We start from the raw sequence: 12,257 nt of genomic DNA, 5'->3' as shown, positions 1-12,257 counted from the left end.
AGACTGCGCTCGCTCCGGGCCCCGCTGAGCCGAAGGATCGCGGGGAGACGCTTTGCGGGCAGGGCAGAACATTTCCAGTCCGGCTCCCAACACAAGCGGAGCAAGTTCTGAAAATGCCTCGGCAGCCCTCGGGCACCGTGTACAGGTGGCTATTTACAGTCACAAGATTGCTCCTGTCCCTTTCTGGATCTGTAACTGCAAATACAACAGAGCGTAGTGGGGATGTTTAGGCTGGAGATGAGGGAAGGTTCTTCTTCCCCCAGAGGTGCTGGCACTGCCCAGGCTCCCCAGGGAATGGGCACAGCCCGAGGTGCCAGAGCTCCAGGAGAGTTTGGACAGCACTACCAGGAATGCTCTGTGAACATATTTGAACTTCCCTTGCCTATTTTCATTATTAATTACCAATAAACTCAATCAAAGTAATTGCTGTTTATTTTCTGGGGTTTTTTTTTCTGGCTGCTCAGTGAGGATGCAATTGGAGGGATGAAGAGAAAAATGTATCACAGGCATTCCGGATGATGTTAATTTAAAAAACAAAAAATTCAACATTTTGGTCATTGTAATATTTCACTCAGGTGCAAAAGGCTTGGGAATATGCAGAACACATGGAATTCCCCCAGGACTCACAAAACAGAAAACACTTGAGCAAGTATTTCCCATTGGGTTATTTTTATTCCCTCCTGAACAATTTCCAATAGAAAAGGATTGTATACAAGAGCACACCTGTACAGAAATTCCCTGTATCTACCTGTCTTGCTGGGTGTTCCAAATGTCTCCAGTGTTCACTGTCTCTCAGTAAGCACAGGAATCTATCAAAAGTCTCACTTGGGAAAAAGTGGCATTAAAAATTTAAGCTAATAGTGGAAATGGGATGTTTAGCATTCCTGGAAGATTATTCTTTGATCACAGGTAGGACAGAAATCTTTTATACAAAAGTTTGATTAAAAACACCACCCTACTGACAAACTCCTACAACACTGCATCTCTAATTCCACTCAACACAGGAACTCCAGACTCACCCGTGATGTGACATCAAAATTCTGTGTATGGGGGTGGTTTGGTTGGGTTTTGACACAGACCTGAACTCCCTCTGCCTGAACCCAAATTTTAGGGAGGCTGAAGAACTTGGATGTGCAGGGCTGGCTGCTAACTGGGAGCACTGGGAAGGCTGGGACAGATCTAGCTATCAAAAAACATTAATCCTTCAAAAACCTGTGTGTCAGGAAAGGCCCCTTAACTCCAATCTTCACCCCTAAAACAAGGTAAAGTTTGCTCTGAACAGGAGTGACTCCTCCAAGTGCTGTCAGCAGTGGCCAGGGGACAAAGCCAGGCCAGCCAGCCACAAGAGTGACTCTGCAGAGCCCAGCTGCCCTGTGCAGCCAGAGCACATCCTGCCTCTCCCTGTGGTTCCTCAATCATCTATTCCTTCTATCAAACACAAGAATCACAACCTGCATTGTGTTCTCTAGCTACAGACAAGGTGAATTTAAGAGCCATCTGCACAGCTGGAATTATTAACTAAAGCTCATAAAAAAAATAACAAAGGGAGAGGAAATGAACCATCACAAGGGAGGACACATCAAATACTTCAGTGTTAAACATCTGAGTGCTGCAGGTACTAAGAGCAGGGTGCAAGCTTTTGCCATCAACACTTCAGACAAATGCAGAGAAAACAGCCCACACACTTTAAAGATAAAACAAATATACAAGGAAACACCTGAAACAACAAATCCTTGTCAGGTAGTTTCATAACAGTCTCTGAAGGCTTGAAGATGAGGTTTTTATGGCCTAAGCTTCACAGTCTGGCAGATCTCTCCCCACCTCGAAGGACTCCTTGCTGATGGACAGCAGCTCACGCAGTTCTTTGTTTTCAAGCTGCAAAAATCAACATTTTTAGCTGCAATAGAAATGAGCTAACTCACAAATAAAGGATTCTCACAGAAAGGTGCTAATTCATAGTTAGAAGATGCTTATCTTTAAACAGATACATAAAGTTTACAGTTTCTAATGCAAGCATTAATACAGTGCTGGCTCACTGGAACCATGTAATTTAAAGTTTATCTTCTACTGGCTATATATATATACATACATACATATATAATATGAACATTAAGAACTTAAAAATAAACAATCATATTCTGCATTTCCTGACCTCATCCCCAAATTTTTAGTATTCTAAGTCCTTGACACAAATATAGAAAACACAGAGAAAGTCTAGAGACCCCCAAAGCTCAATTTATCTTCAGCAACTGGCTCTGTTCTTACCTCCAACTGAGCCAGTTTCTCCTGAACTTTAAAGAACTGCTCATCATCCACTTGAACAGCTTTTCTCATCACCTCTCCCATCTCACATATTCTGTCTATTTGACTTTCAATTTCCTGAAAGACATAAAATTAATACATTCAATAAGTCCAGGCAGATGCAACAGTCAATTTACCCTTTCTAAATCACTTACTTCCAATTTCCTGATTTTGGATTCTCTTTCTGTTTTGAATTTGAATCCTTTCCTCCAAAGCACTTGCAAGCCTTTTTACCCTGTATACTTAAGGATAAGAACTTGTACCTTATTGTCCCTTATCAGCAGTCCTTTATCAGTGAAAACACTGAACAGAAACACAGCAGCCAACAAGATAAGGCACCCTGACTTAAAGGGAAGTAATTTCAACTGTGCCAAGGTCTGGGACAGCAGATTCAGGTTCATGTGAACATGATTAGTAGGCAGCAAATTTTATATTGCTTTATTAGAAAAACCTGACTGAATTTATAAAGACACCAAAAATAAAAGCAAAGAAAATTTCATGTGTGGAGTAAACAGCCTTATCTCAGAAGGACATCAAGCAATCAAAGTAAGAGCAGAGCCTCCTGAGGCAGATTTTACAGAATCCCTAAAATACAGATTCAGCAATAATCCTCTGGAAGATGCATTTTGCTGAAGCTCAGAAATGTACATGGAACAAACACTGACAAATTCCAACATGGAGCAACAGCTCCTGCTTGAAGAGCAATACAGCACATGAGGTGACAGGGTGCAGTTTCTTTAAGTGCCCATAGTTTTTCTACTGCCTCTGGAAGATAAATTTATCACAGAGCAGAGAAATCAGTTTGGAACTCCATTATTCAGAAACTATGCAAACAAATAAGAGCATCCAGAAGAGAGCTGGAGAACACAAAAGATTTCTGGGAAGAAAGATTATTATTTTTCTAAACCATTACCTTTCTAGACAGGAAGATGGTTCTAAGAATATTTCTTTTGAAGACATTAGAAATCTGTGACTATTTTTCAAATGGTGAGGAAGTCGAAACTCAAGGACTTCATCTTAAGTACACAAGACTTTGCTTAGACATTGAGACAGTCCAGGGATATTCCTCAAAGGGTTATTTCAGAGCCTTTTCAGTTTTGCATTGTCCAGTGCTGTTCAAATGTAAAACCTTGACAAACAGCAATTTGTGCACTCAGGGAGGCACTGGAAACCAAACCCAGCTACACCATCAGAGGAATTAATCAACTCAGAAAAGAGAACCAGTGAGTTGCTACATACCAGTGCAAAGAAACACTAAGAAGAATTAGGCTACAAGATATGAGATGTCACTGGGTTGAACCAAACTGCTGTTCTCTAATCAGATAAAAATGCATTTTTAAAAATGCCTTACACAATTCCTAAGTTTTAAACGGAAATTTAATGTTATTCTATTGTTATTCTAGATACCTAAGTATGAAACAGGCAGCAGTTATCAGCAGGCACATCTCAGAGCCCACTGTGTACAAAGGGACACTTTGGGCCACTGCACAGAGTATCTGGATTTCAAAACACTAGGGAGTGAAATCTCTTAAGAACTAAGCATATACAGCTCATAGATACTGAACAGGAATAATAACAGTTTGGAACATCTTTGATTTTACAATAGAGGATCAGGTACATTCAGCTTAACCCAGGGAAATCACCACCTGGTTGAAAGAAAAAGTTTCCACCTGGGCTGTGAAGGGGTTGTGCCTCAGTGTCCTCTGGAACAGCTGCTACAACCTGTGTGCTCTGAAAGGAATGGGGCAAAATACCAGCAGAGTCAAGATTTGGAGAAAATGTATTTTGGAGCACAGACACTGCAGGAATGGAAACAAAGACTGCATGACAGCGAGCAGGGGACAGGGGTCCTTACCCCAGAATTAGCCTGATGGACTTTCAACACTGGTTCTGCCTCTTCACGTTTTCTCCCTTCCAGCAGCTGCAACATCTGCTTCCTGTACTTGCTCATGATGAGTTCCAGCGCGTCCTGGTGCTCCTCCAGCGAGACCCAGAGCTCTGCAGAGCACAGCGCACGGTCAGGGCCAGGCGCGGCAGGAGCCCCGGCCGGGACCCGCTGCCACCGCGGGGGGCTGCCGGAGGAGACCCGCGACCCACGGGGCACCCAGCGGCTGCCACAGGCGGCACGGACACACCTGTGCTCCCCTCGACAAGACCCTGCCGCCGGCAGCAGCGGGCGCGCATCCCGCCGCGGCAGCCCCGCATCCCCCGGCCCGCTCACCCCTGTTCTCCTGCTGCAGGTCGCGGATCTGCGTGTTCTCCTGCGCCAGCACCACGTGCGGCCGCAGCCGGGACGGGTCGGGTCGCTCCGCCGCGGGGCCCGGGCCCTGCCGAGGAGACACGGGGGTCGGTGCGGCCGCCTCGGCCCTCCCGAGAGGCGGGGGTCGGTGCGGCCGCACTCACCTGCTCGGCGCAGCCCGCGCCCGCCTCCCGCATGGCGGCCACGCGCCGGTGCAGCACGGCCGACTGGTCGATGAGCGACTCGGCCGCCGTGTCGTGCTCCTTCAGCCGCTCCAGCAGCGTCCGCGCGTCCGTCAGGATCTTATCGATGGTGCAGCTCATGGCGGGCGGCGCTGCTCAGCCCCGCGGCGGGCCCATGTCCCTCGCGGCCCCGCCGCCGCTCTCGGCTCTCGGCCCCGCTCCGGCCCCGCCGCCGGGCGCGGGCGGACGCGAACCCGCGGGGCCGGGACGCCGCTTCCGCCCGCGGCCACAGCGCCCCAGTGCGCAGGCGCGGGGCCGCCATCGCCAAGGGCCCGCCTGGGGGCGCCAGAGCGCCGCGGCCGGGCCGGGGGGCGGGGCCAACGGGCCGGTCTGGGGCGGGGCCAAGCGCCGGGGGCGGGGCCTGTGGCTGCCCCGCCGCTGCCGGGGGAAACTCGAAGCGCTGCGGCTTTCGCTGGTTTTGGGGTGTTTTGGGGTGTTTGGGGCGAGGGCTCCCCGCGCTGCCCGGCACACAGGCGGTTGTGCCCGCCTCCCCGAGCCCCCGAGCCCCCCAGCCCCGCGCTCAGCGCAGCGAGGCGGCCCCGGGCGGGCGCTGCCCGGCGCGGGCTGTTTGCGGAGGGTCGGCGGCCCTGACCCCGGCCCCGCTTATCTGTGCGGCTGCTCCCTCCCAGCGCGATCAATCCCGGCCGGGAGCTGCGGGGCTCCCGTCTTATCTGATCCTGCTGTTTGTCCCTTCCAACAGTAAACATCCGCCACTCAAAATAACAAGCTGTGCAGTGCTGACTCGCTGCTTTGATTCTTGTTTGCTAACTGAAGCTACTGTTGGTGATCCGGGGTGTCCTTGAGGCTTTGTGCCACAAAGTTTTTGTTCAATAGCAGCGACTTCATTAACAATGTTTTCAACAATAAAATTTTAGCAAGACTGCCTTTGATTTTAATAATCTTCCGTGCTTAAATCCCTATCCACACAGACACATGAGAAAACTCCAGGATGCTTTATCAGATGAAGGTTCTTTATGATCCCAGAGATAATCAAGCCTGGTGCAGAAGTGCTGAACGAGATAATTTTATAAAAGCAACAATCTCAAAACATGCACACAATGCAAAAGAGATCAGGGTAAGCAGCTGCAGTTGGAATATTTCATCAGAATCAGATTAATTAGTAAAGTATGAGAGCTATTCTGCAAATTTGGGAAATGTAATCCTTCCGCTAGTTTGGAAATAAAAGTCCAGACCATGATTATAGCATATTTCACCTTCTGGTCCTTCCCTATTTTTCATCTTATTAGAGGATACTAGAAACTTTAGACAGTTTATCAGAATTCCTTTTTCCTAATAGGCAAGTCATGAACTCTTGGAAAACTGACAAATACTGCTGTGTGGACCATGTTGGTTATGGAACAAGTTGTGTAAAGATTGTCCTGTCCCAGAATGGACACATCTCCTCTAAACCATGGCCAGTGCTGGTTTCCTTATCCCAGAATGGACACATCTCCCTCAGCCATGGCCAGTGCTGGTTTTCCTTATCCCAGAATGGACACATCTCCCTCAGCCATGGCCAGTGCTGGTTTCCCCTGTCCCAGAATGGACACATCTCCCTCAGCCATGGCCAGTGCTGGTTTCCCTGTCCCAGAATGGACACATCTCCCTCAGCCATGGCCAGTGCTGGTTTCCTTATCCCAGAATGGACACATCTCCTCTAAGCCATGGCCAGTGCTGGTTTCCCTGTCCCAGAATGGACACATCTCCCTCAGCCATGGCCAGTGCTGGTTTTTCCTGTCCCAGAATGGACACATCTCCCTCAGCCATGGCCAGTGCTGGTTTCCTTATCCCAGAATGGACACATCTCCCTCAGCCATGGCCAGTGCTGGTTTCCCTGTCCCAGAATGGACACATCTCCCTCAGCCATGGCCAGTGCTGGTTTCCCTGTCCCAGAATGGACACATCTCCCTAAGCCATGGCCAGTGCTGGTTTCCCTCTCCCAATCCCACATCCTCACATGGCCCCTCGTGTGCAGCTCAGCACCTGCTGCTGCCTCCCTCTGCTCCTGTTCCCAGCTCTGTGCCTGCCCCCAAAGCCTCTCCCAGAGCTTCCATTTCCATGGAGCCTCGGGGCAGGCTCACAGAGCTCTGACACAGCTCTGTGTGCCAGAGCCATCTTCCCCTTTTCCACTTCATCCAACACAGGGATTTCTGTGAAACCAAATTTGCAGTTCAGGCACTCAATGGGGCATTTAGAGATGAGGCACTGGGAATTCCAGTACACACCAGTAAAAGTCAGCTGAAGGAACCCACGGTTTGAACAGTGTGAAGGATCATTTCAGCTCTGCAGGAGCTGATGTGTCTGAACTGCTGGCCTGTTCTGCTCTTGTGTTTATAATTCTGATTTAACACTCACTTCTCCATATGTCAGAGGTGCCATCCTGGCCTTCCCTGCCCATAGGGACGAGCAGGGACAGGTGAGGACCAGCACTGCTGTCCCAGACTGTCATTTCAGGATCAGTTTATTTCCTCTGTGGCATTCTGGCTTCTAGAAATAGAATTGCAGGATGAGGGAGATGAGAGTCTCTGACACCACTGCCACACTGCACTGAGCCCGTGCTCCCACCTGGGGCTGGGGCTCAGCCCCTGTGCAGCAGATCTGGACATGGGATCATTTGTCCAGCTCCAAGGGACAGCAGAGTGAGTTCCTGTGGCGCCAGCACACAGAGAGGATCCCAGCAGGACAAAGCTCCTTGGTTTAAATGCTGGGAATGCTTGTCACCAAAACCTCGAGTGTGTAGCAACAGAGCTTAAACAAATCAACAGATGAGCATTTCTGAGTAGGGGTGCCTTGTAATTCCTTTGGCTTATCACATCAATTCTGTGTAAACTAAATAGAATGTATAAATTTGGCCTCTCAAACTTTTTAGTGTTTAACTTCGATTTGATTAAACACTTATGTGTGTGTACAAAGTGAAAAATGGGGTTACAAGAGGTTAATGTTTTAATGCTTTTAATAACTCTTAACCACATGGCTGTATTTTGTCAAACAGAACATGGGGTTGTTGTAGCAGGAGAAGTTGAAGGCTGGATAGCAAAATATCAGAACAACAACACTGCTGCAGAGCCCAAACTGGCCAAACTGCTTCCAGGCCATCTTTGGAAAATCAGAAATAGTATTTCTGTGCTGGGATAAATACATAACAGTTGTAAGTATAGCTGAGGAGGCTTTTTCTAACAGTAGGAAAATCATAAAGAAAAGAAATCTAGATGGACCAAAAGTGAACAAAAAGTGCTCAGGGGACAGGAGCATTTCCCCTGAGAGAGCTGGGGCTGTTCAGCCAGGAGAAGAGAAAGTTGTGTGGAGACTTCACAGCCCTTTCCAGAGTCTGAAGGGGCCACAGGAGAGGAGCCCCTCATCAGGAAGTGGAGGGACATGGCAAGGGGAAATGGGTTCAAGCTGAAAGAGCAGAAATTCAAGTTACACATGTGGAAGAAATTCTTCAATGTGAGGGTGGGGGGCCCTGGCACAGCTGTGGCTGCCCCTGGATCCCTGGAAGTGCCCAAGGCCAGGCTGGACAGGGCTTGGGGCAACTTGGGCAACTGGAAGGTCCCTGCCTATGGCAGGGGACAAAATGGGATTTAAGGTCCCTTCACACCCAAACCATTCTGGGATTCTATGAACAGACCGGTGTCAAATGGCAACCTCTGTGACAGATGGAGTGACATCTAGATATTGCAAGTAGAGAAAAGAGTAAAGGGCAAATTTCTAGGATACTTCTGGGATTTTCAGTGACATTATATTAATTGTAAGTGTGGTCAGCACAGGTAGAAATATTGTGGCTAAGTGTCTGGAAGCACAAGTCTCCCATGGTGATGCAGCAGGGCATGAGTTTTTAAAAATGGAATGTGACAATTCTCATTTCCCCATCCTTCCTTCAAAACTCAACTATTTCAGGAGCTATAGCTGTTTAAAAAGCAAACCAGCCCCCTCTCACACCACACACCCCAACACTTTCTGAATGCTTGCTTTTAAAATGAAGTGGTGGTGTTAAGGCAGCTCTCAGCTACTGTCAGAATATCACTGGGATCACCTTCAACACAATTCTAGCACAGAAACTCACAGGCCAGGAGCTCACAGGAATCCTCCCCTTGCACTTCCCAGCCCATACTTCAAGGTAGATTAACGTGGCATAACACAGAGTTTTCCTGTGACAAAAATTATTGCCAAGAAACTCAGTCTTATTGTTCATCCTAATTATCTTGCTTTGATAAATCTTGAGGAGTCACCCACTGCATCACAGCACTCACATTTATGAGTCTAATATTCTTTCTACTGTTAAAACAAATGTCCTCAAGATGGAATCCAGGCTGGAAAAAAGGAAAAACATTATCATTGATAAATGGATCCATGCAGTTAGTTCAGTCTCTCAGCAGCAAGACCACTGCTGATAAAATGCTGAGCAAGGGATTCCACTATAATTATTTTGTAATGCTTAATACAGAATGTCAAGATCTGCTTTATGGAAATCAGGTCATGGCTTCCCTTTGCTGTACCTACAAAGTACAGTCACTGCAGTGCCTGCAGTTATGAGTATTCCCTAAGAAATACCAACTCTTGAGAGGTAATCAAACTTAATTGATAGCTTTGCTTGCTTTCTTTCAGCTTATGCCTTGCTGGAGCATTTTATTAACAAATCTTGGTCTTCCAGCCAAGGGGAAACAGATTTGGCAGAGGGGACTGAAAGGGGGAGGTGTAAGGGTACCCAGGAACTTTGTGAAGCTAGAATGGATGGGCTGATTTTACCTACTCTGTCTTCAGGCACTGCAGATTAAGTTTAAGAGAATAAATAGGAGAAAGAGTAGCATTTTGTGGGACATCTTGAGATTTTCAGGTGAGTTTAAGGCAGTCTGGCTCTTGGACTGAAATTTGACATAAGATTTAGTTCTTCAAGATTGGCCTCACCAGCCTGTAAGAAAATGCAAGGTGAAATTATCCAACAACCTTGTGCTTAATGAAAAAACAGCCTTAAAAAGACCAAAATTGTTCTTCCTCTCTGGTCTGATATTTCATCCTTTAATCCCACAAAATCATTTAAGAACTTAACAAGAAATTCCATCTTCGGAGTTATTTCTCATCCAATTTTATCATGAGGATTTGTGTGATACATTTGATGCAAAACAAAGAGTAATTCTGTTATCTCCCACTAATGAACACTTCTCTGCAGTGCTAAATGGGAGCTGGTCACTGGTAAATCCAACAGGCAAAGTCAATACTCACAAGGTTTTGTGCTGCCTCTCACCAGGACTGAGAGGTTCATCCACACCCATGAAGAACAATCCCAACAACAATCCCTGTTCTATAAATAATAGAAGAGAGGGGCAACAGAAAACTTGAGGTTTTTTCATCAGTTCCTCAATAAATCAAAAAGGAAATCCAAGGTCTCAGATCACAAAACTTTTGGCATGGATGTGTCTGTCAGTGTATTTTATGCCCCTGAAAATATGTAAAGATCAGGTTAGATCATTTTGGTACGTGATCTGTGTTGTTAATACTCAGCTTTCTTTAATATTGCTTAGAACAGTTTACCAACAGGAGAGATTTAACCCTGTAATGAAATAATCATTATTTTAATATAACCTTTAACTCACATAGAACAGCAATTACTGTAATTAGCAATTAGTTTTCTGAGGGCTTTAGTCATTTAGTATTTGACTCTTGCTTTCATCATTTAATGATTTACAGTAATGAGCTGGAACATCAGTATTTTGTACTGAAATGGCCAAAATAGTTGTCCAGGCATCCTTGCCCTCATGTGACAGATTTCAGATGGCTTGGGGAGAAGTTAGCCAAGAGCAATAGACAATGCCATCACTTCTGCTTCAGTTCTACTGAAAAACAACAACCAAGTGACTGCTGTGCCCTGCAGCCAGGGCTCAGTAGCTCTTGGAGGGCTGTTCCTTTGCTGAGATTCTGCCCTTTGTCTGAGTTTTGTTTGACAAATGCTTTATAAATGAGCAGAAGAGGTGGTTTATGTTTCATTAATGAGGCTGATAGTGGTTAATTACTGAAGTTACGTAAACAATCCAGTACCAGATCAAGCCAAACGGGTCATTTATGTAGAGAAGATCCAGCTGGAGTAGATGAGATTTCCTTTAACTATTCGGGTACCAGATGAGTCACAGGCATCTGGAATCTCCAGCCCAGATGAACAGAGAATTGCACTAACCTTGCAAATGGATTCTCCCAGCAGGTATGGATCCAGGGAAGCTCTTCCTGCATCTCCAGCTCCCTGACCCATCAGCTGCCCAGTCCCCAGGGGGATTTGCCTGCCCAGAGCTCCCAGTGCAGTGGTGGCAGCAGTGTCCAGGTCAGGCTGCTGTCACCAGATCTGTTGTGTTCTATGGAAAACACGTGGTGTCCCTTATTCCCCACTTCAGTGCCACTTCTGGATGCTGGCTCATGGCATGAACTCGTCCAGCTCCTGCTTTCAGGCTGTATCTGTGAGTGACACTTTGTTTACTTGCTGCTAGTAAAGCAAGCTCAGAGTCTGCTGGTATTTCCTTTGCCACTGAAGTGGCTCTGGGCACGTTACTGAGCAGAGACTTCAGCAGTGTTTTAAAGAATTGATGCATGTATAGAAAAACAACAGAAAACAGAGCTGGAAGAGAGCTTCAAAGTCCTTTACAAAAAGTCCTCTTTACAAACCAAAGCAACTCAGAGAAAACAATTCTTCAGTTCAATCTGGTCCCCAAACTGATCTTCAAAACACTGGAAAAGATTGTACAAGGAACTCACTCCAGTGCTATTTTTACCACAGTAATTGCTTTCCCTAGTTTGTAATTTAAATCTTCCTTACTCCTAAATAACCTTTCTGGTTTCTGATTATTTACAAGCATGGAAAGGAGTTTATTTTCCTCTTCTTTGCAGCAGTATTTTAGGTGACTCAAGTGTGCCCTCAAGTCTCCCATTTTTGTCATGCTAAGCTTTGAACAGGAACAGTGATTTGTTAAAATAATGTAAACATCTGTATTTACATAAATATATGTATTTAGCCAGTCACCTGGTCTGAATCACTTCATGATTATGCAAAATAGTTTCATTACTACAGCGTGGGAGTTAATTAACCTTGGGCTAATACTTAATTACTGCAATTAATTTCTACTACAAATAAGTTTTATGTAGTTATTTTATAAACTTATTTATATACTGATTTTAGAATTTACCCTGAATCCAGCAGGCTTTATAAACTGAGTAGAATGGGGATTTGATTCCTTTTAAAAACCTGGGCTTCAGACTTAAGTCTCCTGGAGTAAACAGGCTCTAAACACCCACATCCTACAGCTAATTTGAACAGTTTATCTGAAAGGTGCCTTCTATCAGAAAAAAATGCTAAAAATAAAAGTCAGTAGCTTTTAAAATCTAACCATAATATTTCACAAACTTCTGCTTGTTTTTCCAACTTTCATGAGAAAAACTGGATGGAAAAGTCAATGGGATATTGTGAAAGAGATACTTCTGTGAAAAAAAATATT

At 45.9% G+C, this 12,257-nt stretch overlaps 1 protein-coding gene across 1 annotated transcript; it reads right to left on the bottom strand.

Annotated features, from left to right (window-relative positions):
• Positions 1-641: 641 nt before the first annotated feature.
• Positions 642-4,998, bottom strand: SIKE1 (suppressor of IKBKE 1). The gene is made up of 5 exons (XM_079327477.1): positions 4,705-4,998; positions 4,523-4,628; positions 4,157-4,299; positions 2,266-2,379; positions 642-1,875 (listed from the first exon to the last, which is right to left on the bottom strand). Exons 1-5 carry the CDS (start codon positions 4,861-4,863, stop codon positions 1,789-1,791), a joined length of 609 nt encoding a protein of 202 aa, XP_079183603.1. The 5' UTR covers positions 4,864-4,998; the 3' UTR covers positions 642-1,788.
• Between the last annotated feature and the right edge of the window lie 7,259 nt (positions 4,999-12,257).

The sequence above is a fragment of the Erithacus rubecula genome (assembly GCF_903797595.1).
Source record: "Erithacus rubecula genome assembly, chromosome: 26".
NCBI classification, from domain to species: Eukaryota; Metazoa; Chordata; class Aves; order Passeriformes; family Muscicapidae; genus Erithacus; species Erithacus rubecula.
The sequence above is the reverse complement of the archived record's forward strand: the minus strand, read 5'-3'. Positions and strand labels throughout refer to the sequence as shown.